Raw genomic sequence first — 14459 nt, forward strand, 5'->3', positions numbered from 1 at the left:
TATCTGCTGGCAGAAATTGTCCAGAGTAGGAACAAGGCAAGTCTCCTTAGAGAGGCACTTCTACCAAGTCCTGATCCCACATGCCTAACTTCAAAAAGAAGTAAAAAGTCTCAGTGACTGTGAAGAAACATACTCTCCATACTAAAGTCTTAGGCAACTAACTTTCACAGTTTTACTTAGCTGTTGCAAATTTTAATTAATGTTCAGTTTTATTTAGATAGCGGCTAGAGAAGAAGAGATATAAAATAACGTGTGTTGGATCAACCTTTTCTTGCTGTAAATGCATGTTAACTTCTGATTTTTATCAGAACTGAGCATTGGTATATGCAATCCTCTCTAAAAGAACTATATAGTATTCAGATCAGAACACCAAGCTTCTCAATTTTCACTCTCAAGATAAAATATCATGTTGGCTTCAAATGCACTGGCTGAATTAGTACCATCCAGACCACATTAGCTAGTCTTCTTGTGTGTGTGTTTTTAAAAGATTGTGCTCATTCATTGTAAGGTTAATGAGGGAAATGCTATCAAAATTAACATTGGTGTCACACACTACAGCATGCTCTGTTGCAGAGATTTCTTTCTGGGAAGAGATTGTTATGCAGTGATATTTTGCAGAATCTGTTAATTGATCTCAGCTCACATTTAACAATCCTTAGGCTGCTAATGTGAATGATGTTAATAAATTATTCCAGCTTGACTTTTAACCAGGATTCCATGCTACATAGACTTTAAGAAAGCAACATGAGAGTTTGAACTCTGCCATTTCTGTGCCTATTATAACCAATCATTCATCTAACAATGAACATATGATTTCCCTCATGCATTCGGATGTACTACCATACCATCAGAAATTAAGAATATTGATTTTTGTTAGAAGCTGCACTTTCAAGGCCTCTCCCATTTCTTTCGGATCCCTAGCTTGCCATGCTCTTTCCAGAGCACGGCAACAAAAGAGTTCCCCCCTTGTCCTTACCTTTGTTTTCTTTTTCTTCATTCTTAAAACCCTGGATGCAATCTGGATGGTGGAAAGTGTTTCAGCATAGTTCCCTGCAGCTGCCGAAATGTGAGCTATCATGGTAGTACGGCAGTTCATGTTCCCAAGGGACTCCCGGAGCAACATGGTCAGCTTGCTGTCTCTGCAAAATAAAAAGAATTAAGGCTACATTAGTGAGCCATGTTTCACTTCGACTGTTGGGATGTGACTCCAGGTCTCAGCAAGATTTCTTCCTTTTTAATGGAATACTAATTAGCATTGTTCTTCGGGATTCTAGTGCACTACATCTGCCTCTGAACAAGCTGGAAAATCCCTGCACTGAAATGGAGAGGCTCTTATCTTTCAAGGGTTTTCTGCCTGTCTTGTTTTCCTAGCACATTTTCAGCAGTATTTTAGCACTGAAAGCTGCCTCATCACCAGGAACCTATTCTGGGCTAACTAGTTTTAAAAGAAAACCTAGCTGTATTTAAAGGTACAGAAGGATCAGGCCTTAAAACACACCACAAGTTTCACCTCTGGTCAGGCTTTTTGATGACTGAAGATGGAATGAGTTTGTCCCATTTTCTCCCTGTCACACAGTGAGTCACTGAACGGACTCATTTTTAGAAGACCTTGCAACCTCCGCCTCTCTATCACTTCCAACGATTGTAATGAGACCTGCAAATGGTATTGCATGACAATTGCTTTGGCACTGAAGAAACTCTGCTAACATTATCCATTAATGCAACCCCAATTATTACTGCAGGTGGTGGCGTGCCATCAAAAATTCAACAACAAAAACTTATTTAGAATGATTTTTTTAAAAAAAACACACACAAACCCTGCCTCTTGTCAGCAATGCACAAGACAATTCAAGAGTAAAACAGTCACTGTGTTATGTGATGATAGTGGGAACCATTCATTCTATTAATGCAGTTAGCAAGGGTACAATTCACCAGGCACTTGTCCTTTAAGAGCCCCGTGGGAATGGATGGGAATTATGCTCCCTCCTCAATAATAATAATAATAATAATAATAATAATAATAATAATAATATTTTTATTATTTATACCCCGCCATCCTTAGTTCCCTGCAGAACTCAGCAGGGAGGAGGATATGGACTAAACTAAAATTAGTTGGCTCCAAGGCCAGCCCACTCATGAGGCAAAGTAAGGCAACCAGGTGTCAGGATCCACAGGGCCAGCAAATCCGGCCTCCAATGAATGCACTGCCTAAGGTTGCTGCAGCGGCACACTCCTTGGAAGTCAGATCTGCTTTCTCCTCTGCAATGTCCACCCAATGCTGCCTCTACAACTGCCTCTTGGTGAATAGTAGGCTCTGCTGGTATCCTCACACCCCTAGGGATGAAATAGCAAAGGCTGCCCTCTGGGGTCTCCTGGGGCCTGCACCCACCTGGTGTGATTGGTTCAGGTGCCACCTAACATTGGCTTCCCTGCCCTACCAGAACCAACTAGCACCAGCCTCTACTGGTACTTCCCCCTGCTGCCATAAGGGGTAATTTGCTGAAACTGCTTGCTGTGAGGGAGTGGGATACTAACACACACACAATAGAGTTACTATGTGCAGATATAGTAGCTCTATTGTGAGTGTGTGTGTGTGTGTTTGCAGATAAAGTACAAGATAAGCAAATTGTTTCCTGATTATTTTTCTTAAGAGAGAGTCTAAAGACACTGGCTGCAAGACATATTGCTATCCTAAGTAGATCCATTCAGCAGCAAATAGCTCCATTTCATCATGTCTAAACAAAACATCCACCAGAAAGTCTGAAACTTTCCCCAGAAAGTTCAAGTGCAACCTTCTGTTTTGCACAGAATCTGCCGGTTCTCAGCTTCCTGTGGGCAGAGCTAGTCAATCCCTCTACAGTATTTGATGGCATGTGATGTAAACAAAAGTCCATTAAGATGACAGCAAGGAAAAATGCATTCATTTCTCTGATTCAGCTTTGAATCCACACAGACCAAGAGATAAAAGGCTGTTGTGCAAGCTTTGTGCATCATCTCTTCATCAAGGAATACTGCAATATCAAATTCTGTGCAAGAGTAACCACTATTCCATGGATGACGTACACAGAAATTATTAACATCTGTATGGAAATCGATACCAAGCCTTTCATTTACTCATGCGTCCATCAAAGCACAACATGGAATGACAGTGCAAAAGGGCAACAGACTACATCTAGGTCTCTTGAGAATAACTAAGTCATGCAGCCATCATCAGCAAATTGGTGTGGTCTTCCTCGAGAATTATAAATGATGGATGTGTGTAGTTCACCTGAACCCTGAATTATGCTGAAGTGCATTCTTGCTGTTGGAAGAGAGATGATATTACGCACATTCCTGTGCTACATCTATTGAGATTATGCTTATAAATAACAACAGATGATTTTAAAAACCAGCAATGTTTCATATTTGACTCAAAAAAGTCTAGTATTATCTTGATAATCTTCCCTTTGCTGTAGGCTACAGTTAGCTGCCTCCTTTCTTATAGCTAGCTTAACAGCTTCCCAAAAGAAAACTACAAAGGAAAGGTTACTAATCATGCAATTTGCAAATATTTTGCATTTTATATTCAAGATCTGGACCTCCCAATTCAATGGTTCAATTATCTCTTTCAATAAGATATGCTAATGATTTTTTAAAAACCCACACACAGACATAAAAAATGCCATCAGACACAAGCCACCTAGTAGTTGCTACCTCTGTTCCTTTAATCTTGCAGCAGTTTAAATCTCTGGATTCTTTTTTCTTTTTAATCACACCTATTATATTTCAAAATATACCGGTACCCTACAAATAGGTATACAAATGCACAGGGCATCTGTATTTTTTTGAAAGCTGATTCTATCCTCCTGTCAGAATAAAGGAAGATGGGTGCTTTATTTCAATAAGGAAAATAAGCCAATATTCTTCAGAAGCTAGGTTATTTCTAGTGGGGTAATCAAAGGTACTTTGATAAAGGATAATTGTTATGTAAAAATACCCCACAAAACATTTTATATCAAAAGATATTTCTGCTGACTTCAACTTTAATAAAAGTAAAAAAAAGTAAAAAAGTAAAAAAAAAGTAAAAAAAGTAAAAAAAAGTAAAAAAAGTAAAAAAAAGTAAAAAAAAAAACTTTAATAAAAGTAGCATACAAAAATATGGATCAAAACATTCCGAAGATGGCCTTTCAAGATGGCACAAATCCCTTATCCTAAATTACCCTTGTGTGACAGCAGTTCAGTAGCCCTGTTCCCAAAGATGCAGTTAGAATTCTGTGTTATGAGGAATATAGTTATTATTAATTAATTAATTTGTACACCACCTTCAGTTAAAAATCTCAGGGTGGTTCACAGCATAAAAATATAAAATAAAAACACATAATACATAATAAAAATAAGAACGAAAGCAAAACAAACCAATAGCACGCCCCCCCCCCAAAAAAAAATATTTAAAAGGACACAGAATGTTAATCAACCAAAGACCTGGCTGAAGAGAAACATTTTTGCCTAAAGATGTACAATGAAGGTGACAGGCAAGCCTCCCTGGGGAGAGCATTCCACAAATGGGGAGCCACTGCAGAAAAGGCCAGTTCTCATGTTGCTATTCTCCAGACATCTCATGGACAGGGCACACAAAGAAGGGCATCAGATGATAATTGCTAGGTCCAGGTTGGCTCATATAGGGAGGGGTGGTCCTTGACGTATTGCAGTTATGAATATTATGCCTGCTGACTTTGATGGCTGTCACCAGGCATCCTTCCTTATCATTAGATGATTGAATATTTTGGGCATATGCATGGCAGATGGAAGAACCTGGATTTAGTTGGTAAATGCTGCCATTTAGGCACAGTATAGGCTCAACTATCTCAAGCCCTGTAATCACCTGGACCCTGCCCACCATCTAATGTTGTTGATTATTCAGCCAGTTATTGACTATAGGCAAACTACCCTTTCTAAGGACGACTCTTCAATACTGTTGATCACAGATATTGACTTTCTGGCAGTTGTGAGACTGCTCGAGTTATACAAGGGATACTGCCCCTGAGCCAGACTCCTCAAAGGAATCAAGGGCTTCCATTGCTAACAACCTGACAAATGGTGCTGGGACCATGCCAGATGGGCCAAGTGAACAAGTGCTCCTTTGCACACTAGGGATATTTGGCCCTTGATCTTCTTTAGCCCAAGTGGGGTGGACCTTGGGGAAGGTGGACCGGAGGAAGCAAGGCCTTAGTTCACCTTCTGCCTTTGTCTTGCCTTGCTGCTGTGGGAATCTGGTATGGACAGGTCAGAACAATTAGTTCTGATACATATATTTTATTTTGCTGGAAGTGGAGCCTTGCAAGGAACAGGACTGATGGAGAACAGGCCCCAGTAAGCTATAGAGGAATAGAATTGCCAGTCAGCTGATGGGTTTGAGACTTCCCATGCCACTCAAGGATACTTCTAAAAAATGAAAATATGTAATTGACATTGAAGTAATAAAACTGCCTGGGCTATACCATTTTGGGTTGCAGGTGGGTACTGGGCCTCCATAAACACACTCTAATTATTATTAGAAATATTATAGTCTAGCCTTCTCCTTGGCATGTTAGTTTTTCTGTGTGCAGGAATCTTTTTACAGTCAGGGAGCCATCCCACCCTGGAAACCCTTATCGACAAGCCTGAAGTGCTGCAATCAGAAGCCCAAACACAAAGCTGCTACCTCATTGAGAACTAGGATTCAGTATGCTTCCCTTGCATTCAGATGTACCTCCCACACCTTGAGCTGAATGTGAATGATCAGAAAGGAGTGTTCTGTCTTTGTGATTGTCAAGGTGATTATTAAAAAAAGAAGATGAACAGCACCGATTTCATTTCCAAATGAAAAGGAAATATGCAAAAGAATGGTAACCAAGTTAAAAACATTGGCTCAAGATTCCCCTGTCCCTAGGAGATTATTTAGACAATTTTATGTATTTATTCCAGGTCTAAAACATATTAAGTCATAAATATTTTATCTTTCCTCCCCACCTCTCATTCCTCCTTTCCATTTCTCTTAGGACTCTAACCAATAAAAAAACAGGAATGCAAATATTGGTGACAGCAAAATTAAAGCTGAAAACAGAACCTTTTTTATTATTATTAAGCCATATAACATGCCATGGCATGTGTCCCTACTCATACAAATCACATATCATGGTTTCTTGCTAGGCAGCAGGCCAATGGCAAATGCTATTAACCACCTAGGTGTGTGATTATTACATGATAAGGCATTGTACGCCCTTGAGCCTGCTGTCATACAGTAATTTATTGGCAGAAAGTGAGCAAATGTAAATATATTTCACGTAGTCAGTAAATATAAACATTATGCCTGCACCTGCTTCTGTCTGTATTAGTCAACTAATAAGAAAAAGTATAATTTGGCATAGCATAGCAGCATTTGATTGGTGTGGTGTGCTAAGTCTTCTCTAAATTGTGAAACATCATGGTTGGATCCCAGCCCTACTCCTTGTAGTGCAATTGTCAATACTCTTCAATAGGAGGGACAGGTTAAACATCATGTTACTACACAAGATGATGTTTGTGGTGTTGTCTGCAAGTTTAGATGCCTTTGATAAAAAAAAATTAGGAAAATACATGGAAGTTATGTCTGTTAATGGTCATTAGCTATGATGGCATAATGGAACCTCTGTGTAAATGGGCAAAATTCCTCGGATTATTAGAAGCAAGATATAAATAAAACAGAAGATAAGCATCACTTTCACAGCATGTCCTGCTAGTGAGCTTCCAGAAGAAAATGCTGGACTAGTAGAACCTCCATTTTCTGCTGAGCCTGAAATATACACACATCCTTTTAAAGATCAGTGTCAGCTTGATGATCAAGAGATGATCAAGAGATCTACACAGCTCCATTTTTTTGTATTGAGGTAGAACTTTTTGATTCATTAATTACAGTTGCAACCCTGCTATTGTCCCGTTTTATAGACAGGAATTAAGAATAGTTGTTGTAAGAGCAGGAAGTCAATCTTGGGTTTTGGGGGTCCTCAACAACGTACCCTAACAATGATCCCATACATCTGTCAGGCCCAGACCTACCATTGGGCCGAATGAGATGCTTTCAGTACTATTTTCATCTCAGGAAGCAAAATGTCTTGGCCCAGAACTGTAGACATTCCTGCTTTAATAAACATTTACATTATGGAACAGTATAAAACTATGCTTAGTTATGGGGTTTAATTGTTTTTGTATGCTGGCGAAACAGAGATAAGAGGTAATTCCAGTTTTTGAAGGATTACTGGTTAAAAGAGAAAGGAAATAAAAAAAGGGAAGAGGGAAAGAAAGGAATTGTGACAACCAATTGAACTGAAAAATAGTCACAGTCTTGTTTGCTAAAATTGCCTGTATGGGGTTTGTCTTTCATTATGACATAGTCATTTCTGGTACACAAGCAGTTCTATAAAAAGGAAGGTTAAACATGAATGTCAGAGTAAGCTAAGGTGTTACTAAGACATGAAAAACAGACCTGGTTTCGTAAATTTCATAGAAATGGCATGTTTAGTGGCTTTGATCCTAAAAAGCATAAGGTGTACTGTCACTTTAGTACAGGTCAAAGCTGGGATACGCATGAATATTCATTTGAGATATGCAACTCAAACAGATACAATAAATGTAGTCACACGTTCAATGTAACATACAGTTTGACCTTATGGTAAAACAATTCCCGAATGTTCTTCACTCATACATTTTTCCTTTGGTTTGCTCTTATTTTCTAGTACTTAGACCTTTTAACAGCTATTGTTGCCATTATTTTCATTATTAGAAGACTCTTTCCAGTAAATTTGGGCAGTAACACTTGCCTACCACGTAAGACAACAGTCATACTTATACTAAGTTTCACATAATCTTACAACAGAAATTAATTTTAAATTATTCTCAGTCAGCATGTAACAAACCCCAATATCAGATAATTATGAATCCATTACAGAGCTAATACAGTCCATAATTTACACAAGATCTATATTGTTCCCAGTATGCCACATTGCTGCACAGATTCCTGTACATTCAGTAAGGCATATTTGCATGTAAGCATCCAGAATATTTTAGCCTAAATATCTTTCAGTGAGATAGCAAAATCATCACTGAAAATATTGGTAACATGGGAGCCTCCTGAAAAGAGACGATGAGAGATAAATATGCATTGTAATTAAAATCTCAATGCTTATACCATATACATAAATATCATTACATCAACCTTCATTTGATATAAAAAACAACACACAATTGTACAAGCAATGTGTTATTGCAAAATATCTAAACAGCCAGTACACAACAGATGAACAATCATCAGGATGACTGATGCTTATGATGACTAGAACTTTGGAAGCAATTTTCCCTGTCATTATGTAAATATTGGCCTATGTTTAACATTATCAATGGAATCTTATTATTTATTATATACTCATTTTTACACCATATCTTTTTTTAAAAAAATAGAGAACAGATGTATTTTCTGGAAAAGACTCATGTTGAAAATTTAACAACATGATTTGGTAAATGTTTGCTTACCAATTGTCCATGAAAATAATAATGAATTTTTCTCAGATCTTTTTAGATGGATTACAAATAGATTGTGGCAATTCCTGAGTTACCAGTGATACTTCCCACACAGGTCTCCTGAAATGGGAAGAACAGCCAGAAAGTGAAAATAATTCACTGGAATCCTGACATTTTGACTGACTAAACTAAAGACTCAATTGTGTAACATGCACAACTCAGCTCCCATTTTCTTGCTGAGCTCCTACAAGCTTTACTTCAATGAGCTCCTTGGTCTTCTTGTCTGTCCTTTGAAATTGACTTGTGCCCTGGGCAAACCACTGAAACAGGAGACAAGCTTAGTGGAGTTTGTTCATCTGTGAACTTTATTTCTGGCAGTCAAATACATGTGTTATAATGCCACATTTACATTATGTGCAATTTCTCTCCAGAAATACAGAAAGCAATTCATAGCAGGAGGAGAGAGGTTAAGCACAGAGGTTCTCAGTGCTTTTCCTTTTAACTTCAATATACAAGATCCTATTCAAAAGCAATAACTCACTCTATAATAACTCTCTTTTCTCCAAGCTGGGGTGGTGGTGGTAGAATCAAAGAGTTTTAGAAAGAATCCAAAGGGCTGGGTCATTAACCACTTGTGGCACAAAACATAACTCTCTTAGAATTCAGAAAAAAGTGTTGAACATTGCATATAAATGCCAGAGTCTTACAGTAAAATATTTTCTCCTGATCAAGCTAGGAGTCAGAGATGTATTGTGGATGTACCCTGAACTGAAAACGTTACAGAATATTCAAATGGGTGTTACGTACAATGGCCATTTCTCTCCTTGACCCACCTGCAAGGGCTATGTGGGTGGAGCCCTTTTCAATAAGCAATAATTGTGTCTCTGAATCTATTCAGGGTTAAAAGGGGGATAAAGTTAATACCCCTCCACATTTCCTCATTTTCATAACAACTGATTTCTTCTTTTTGAAGAGAGTGGTGTGCGTGTGTAGCCCCAGCAGCTAAATTCAAGAGAAAAACTGTGTGAGCAGAATTTGGGGCTAAACAGCAGTGGACATCAGAGTTGAGCAGGGTGATTTTTAAAATAGAAACAAAATAATATTACTAATGGTTTCTCTCTACAATTGAAAATATTACTCCCAGTTCTTAAATAACGGAAACACGTTTATGGGCCCAAATGACAAAAAAAGCATCAGAAGAAATACAATTTTTGCTTCCTAGCAAATACATTGTTACTGGTTTGGTGTTGAACTAACTGGTGATCTCTCTGGGTCTCTTCCAACCCTGTGTGCTTGTGACTGTAAAAATAAAAACTATAAGGTGGTTAAAAAAAAAACCTGGCTGAACAGGTCTAGCTGGGCATAGTCTAAGGTAAACTAAGGTGATCGGTTGTCATAGGGCAGGAGTGGAGATTTTTTGGCCCTCCAGATGTCGATGAACTACAATTTCCATCAGTCCTAGTAAGCATGGAAGTTATCATTCTCCAACACCTGGGGGCCAAAGGTTACTACACCAGCCATAGGGAATAACTGGTAGACCTTCATTTAAATGATGGTGTAAGTATTCTGGGAGAGGAGAGACATTTTGGGGAAGGGGCCATGCATTTATTCCTGCACCTTCATTGAGAAACTGATGTGGGAGTACTGAACCTACGAAAGCCATTGGATTGTTTAATACTGTACTTCCACCTATGCTCAACCTTTATGCTTCTAAACAAACACAAATATTACAGAGCACCAGCAAGCCTCCAGTAAAGTCACTCCTCCCCTTGTTAATTTTAAAGAGCCTCAAAGACTTCTTTCTTCATCATGGCATTTGGGGGCTGAGCTATTGGATGCTGTTCTCCAGAGATAGATGGACTATTTGTATTATGATTCTTTTTTAAATGGTTCTGTTGTTGGGTTATATATATCACTTTGGGGCAAATTTTGCCTAAAAAGTAGTTGCACACCCTATTAAATAAATAGTTAAATTCCAAAAGAAACCAAGCCCTGGTAACCAGTGAACCACTGAACATCTTATTGTGCAGAGAATTTGGGAATACCTAACAGTATGTACGAAGTTAAAAAGAATGGAAACTGACGGGCACAGTTCAGATGTTACCAGCGTGTCACAGGTATTTTATTTTGTTTGGTTATACCATTTATATGTTCATTTTACATTGAAAGGTTTTGAACACATATTACTGGCAGATTCATGGATCTTCAGTTCTGTTTTAAATTATGTTTTTGAGTATGATTTTATTCCTATCCCACCAAAAAAGGGGTTCCTGGCTTTGGTTGTCCAACATTTCATTATGTAAGATTAGCCTATAGCTAGGTACTTTATAATTTGCATAATTTTACTTTTTATTATGCTATGGGCTCAACTCTTCTTTATAATTTTTACAACTCAGCTCTGATTTTATCAGTGAAACTTATTGTTTAACAAAAATGACCCCCCCCCCAGCTCTGATTAGCATGAGTCCTCAGAGCAGATACCAATGAATCTCTTCATCTATCATTTTGTCTGTCCTTTGAAACTAACTTGTGCCTTTGGCACATCATTGGAAGGATTAGCAGAGTTTCTCTATCTGTGAACATCACTGCTAAAATAAATTTTTTAAAAGCTACTTATGTTCTATCACTTAATCATCCAGTCCACCAGTAGGTGGATCCTATATGTTCTACTTGTTTAACCATCTCACAGGCACCTACCAGAAAACAACAAAAAATCAGGATAAAATGCAAAGAAACAGATTATATTGTGCATGTGCCTACATCTCTATATTGAGGTCAGCTTGTAATAAATTTTATCATAACAGAAGAAATCTCAGTTAAACTGAAAACTAATTAGGATCCATATGCTTATGTCAGAGAAAAGAGTCAGACTGCTAAAATACTGCTGACTGTGGATGGATCTTTAAAATAGTGCTGATGTTATACACTACAGACAACAGATGACTAGAGTAATTGTGTTTGCACACCAGGCACTGCAATATTCACAAATAAATGGCATACATGAGCCATTTTGTACTCATAAGTATCAGAATATACTCACAACCAACAATCTATTAATAAAGGTAGTCTCCTGATAGGGAATTAGAGACAGAGTAACAAGAGGCAGAAAGGACCAGGCCTGTACTGTGGCCTGCCACTTTTTCAGTGGCTTGCAAACTGAATTGCTAGGACAAGCATTTAGAAAGCAAAAGCCACATTTCAGACACAGTGCAGGGTCAGTGCAGCTGCACAGTCTGCAAGGCAGAACATGGCCTCCTACATAAGCTGGTATCTCCTTAGGAGCAACTTCCTGAACTTGCTGAGTTGGTAGATCCTATGTGGAGATTCCCCAGGAATTTAGATTCTCCCATCACTATAAATCCCATGTCACAGCTCTATACAGAAGCACCATGGCAGGAGTTAGAAGAACCAAACAGTTTTTTGGGGGTGGGGGAGTAGGGACTCTGTCCAGCGCATGAGTGGCCAAAATAAAGGGAAGCACTCACGTCTCCACAAACAGGAGTAAGAGGCACCCACAAACCTCTAGCAAGTCAACGATGGAAACATTTTAACAGCTGTCCTTCCTTGCATCTTTCATTCATGGCACAAACATCAGCTACTGTGCGAACAGGGTAGCACAGGCACTGGGCAATTATAAAAGAGAAAACTCCAGAAGGAAAATGAAAGTTTCCTTTTCTCCACCTGATGCCTGACCATGCTTGGAACAAGAATGTTAGAGATTGCTTCTAAGAGCAATGAAGCACAGTTGCCATGTCATATTAATGCAACTAGAAGGCAAATTTCCTCAGACTTATGGTAATCACATGATAGCTTTCATGTAGTCAGGCTATCATAGAGCAGCTGCTATGTTTGGAATTTCTAATGTATCTATAAAGTGTTAGACATCAGGTGATACTCCTGCTATACGATAGTTATTACTTCAGCTGGTCAAGTGAATTACTGCTGAGCATACGTTTGTGGGTGTACCTTTCTGACTGATTACATTTAAATAAATTTGCATAGTACCAAAATCAGGAATTCTCAGAAAGTCAAATATTCACCCCTTCTTAAATATACATATGTGAATAGCAGTTCCTTTCATCATTAAATACAGCCGACAACTCATGGCACACACACAAAGGCTAGGGTCTTAATTTTTTTAAGATTTCTTGCCTTTATATTGAAGGAAGGCTCTGATCCTTGCATTGTCTCCAGAATCGATGAATGCATGTATAAACATAACATTTTGTGATCACAAATAAATGTCCTTCCCTGTTATTAATTGTGATCTGATTACCCAAAGGAGCTGGAATGACTATAGCATTCTTTAGGAGGCAAGACAGGACACTGACCTCTTCCAAACTCAATCAGTCTTGACATTACTTGGTAATGCTTGTTAAAATTCATTGGCAATAACTGGCTGGTTGTAAGCCACTGGAACAACATTTATTTGGTACCAGCTGTATTCACAGATGAAGCACAGAGCAACTTCACATGCTAACTATGAAACACAAAGAAAGTCCAAGTGACTTGTGTGTTTTTATTTGTATATTGATGCTTCCTGTACATTATCCAAAGAGGGTACCCATTCATCTCCTTGATGAGATATGTTAGCTCCCACACACAGAGCTACTGATCATATTTCTCCCCAAAGTGAAACTTCAAATGTTACACAGAAAGTGCACAAAGGATGTGTGACATGCACACACTTCCTCTGCCAACTCTCCTTCTTTTTGTCCAAAACAATTCATAGTCTCTGCCCAATTTTCATTAGACAGAAATGGCAGGAGAAAATGGAAAGGTTAATGCTAAACTTCATTCACACCAGTGGGTGTGTTGCTCAACAACAGGTGCCATTGGACACCATCACTCCTCTCTAACCATTTCTGCACATGCATGCTTCTCTCCCCCCCCCCAATGATTCCTCCACGAAAACAAGAAAGAACTGTATGCTGGTATGCCAACCCAAATTTCATCACTTTACTCTCAAAATTTTCTGGGTTAAGGAGACTGCAAGTAGATTTTTTTCTGGAATCAGATAACATGGAAATGAGCACTAAAAATGGGTTTTATTCCATTAGTTTTCTGGAAGTGGCTTTTACACTATGTAAAAGATCAAATATAGTGCTGGGATTAAGTTAGGGAAACGTAGGGGAAATGGACAAAAGCACTGTGTGAATGCAGCCCATGGAAACTCTCCAGGTGGCCTCATATCTGACAGTGAAAATGCTGCCAATATCTTATGACCTTAATGACACAGCATATACTGGACAACATGTCTCACAATACTGTCTAGTGTCTCTGTTCAGGAGAATACAACATTTTTTTCCCTGGGACTCCCCTGCTGTGAATCATTACAACTCAGACGTGGAATATCAGGGTTGTTATTTCCTCAAGTGAAATTAACGTCAAATATTGGTGATTGTGTCATGCATATTCATGAACTTTTGAGAAGTTTTCATAATTAGATCAGTTGGGTGAGATTCCCTTGATCTGAAGTAGCAGGGGCCCCCCATCAAGACGCCAACCATCTTGTAGCGTGACCTTCTCAATTTCCTGCACTAGAGAACTGATCTTGTTATCCTAATTGCAATTCCAAATGGAGTGGTACCTGAAAATAAATTGACTGCTGTTCAATTTCAGAAACCACTCGGATTGGAATTGCAACCAGTATAAATAGAGCAACTCTCCAGGAAGCTGGGGAGGTCACTCAGTAGGATTGTTGGCATCTGCCGGAGAAAACCTTTGTGTGCCAGCCTCCTAGTGCTATCAGACCGCAGCACAGCAGTAAAGAAAAGCAGAACTATTTCTGTTCTACGAATTAAACATTTTTCTTGCCTATACATGTGCCTCTGTTCATACAACTTATTCCTTCAAATAAAAGCATGCTTTTACAATAGCCCCAAAACATTATATGCATTAAGAATATCAAAGTCACTAACAGGAAGCCCTTAAAAATTTTCTGTTAT

The 14459-nt window shown here is 38.6% G+C and overlaps 1 protein-coding gene across 6 annotated transcripts in view; it reads right to left on the bottom strand.

Annotated features, from left to right (window-relative positions):
* The window catches only part of KIF26B (kinesin family member 26B), a 290029-nt gene that overhangs the window by 22461 nt on the left and 253109 nt on the right, over positions 1-14459 (bottom strand). For all 6 annotated transcript variants that reach the window (XM_079969424.1, XM_079969423.1, XM_079969426.1 and 3 more), the window contains one exon: positions 977-1139. In XM_079969424.1, the coding sequence (XP_079825550.1) occupies positions 977-1139 (163 nt within the window). The remainder of the gene's footprint in view (positions 1-976; positions 1140-14459) is intronic.

This window comes from Podarcis cretensis (assembly GCF_951804945.1).
Source record: "Podarcis cretensis genome assembly, chromosome: 3".
NCBI lineage: Eukaryota > Metazoa > Chordata > Lepidosauria > Squamata > Lacertidae > Podarcis > Podarcis cretensis.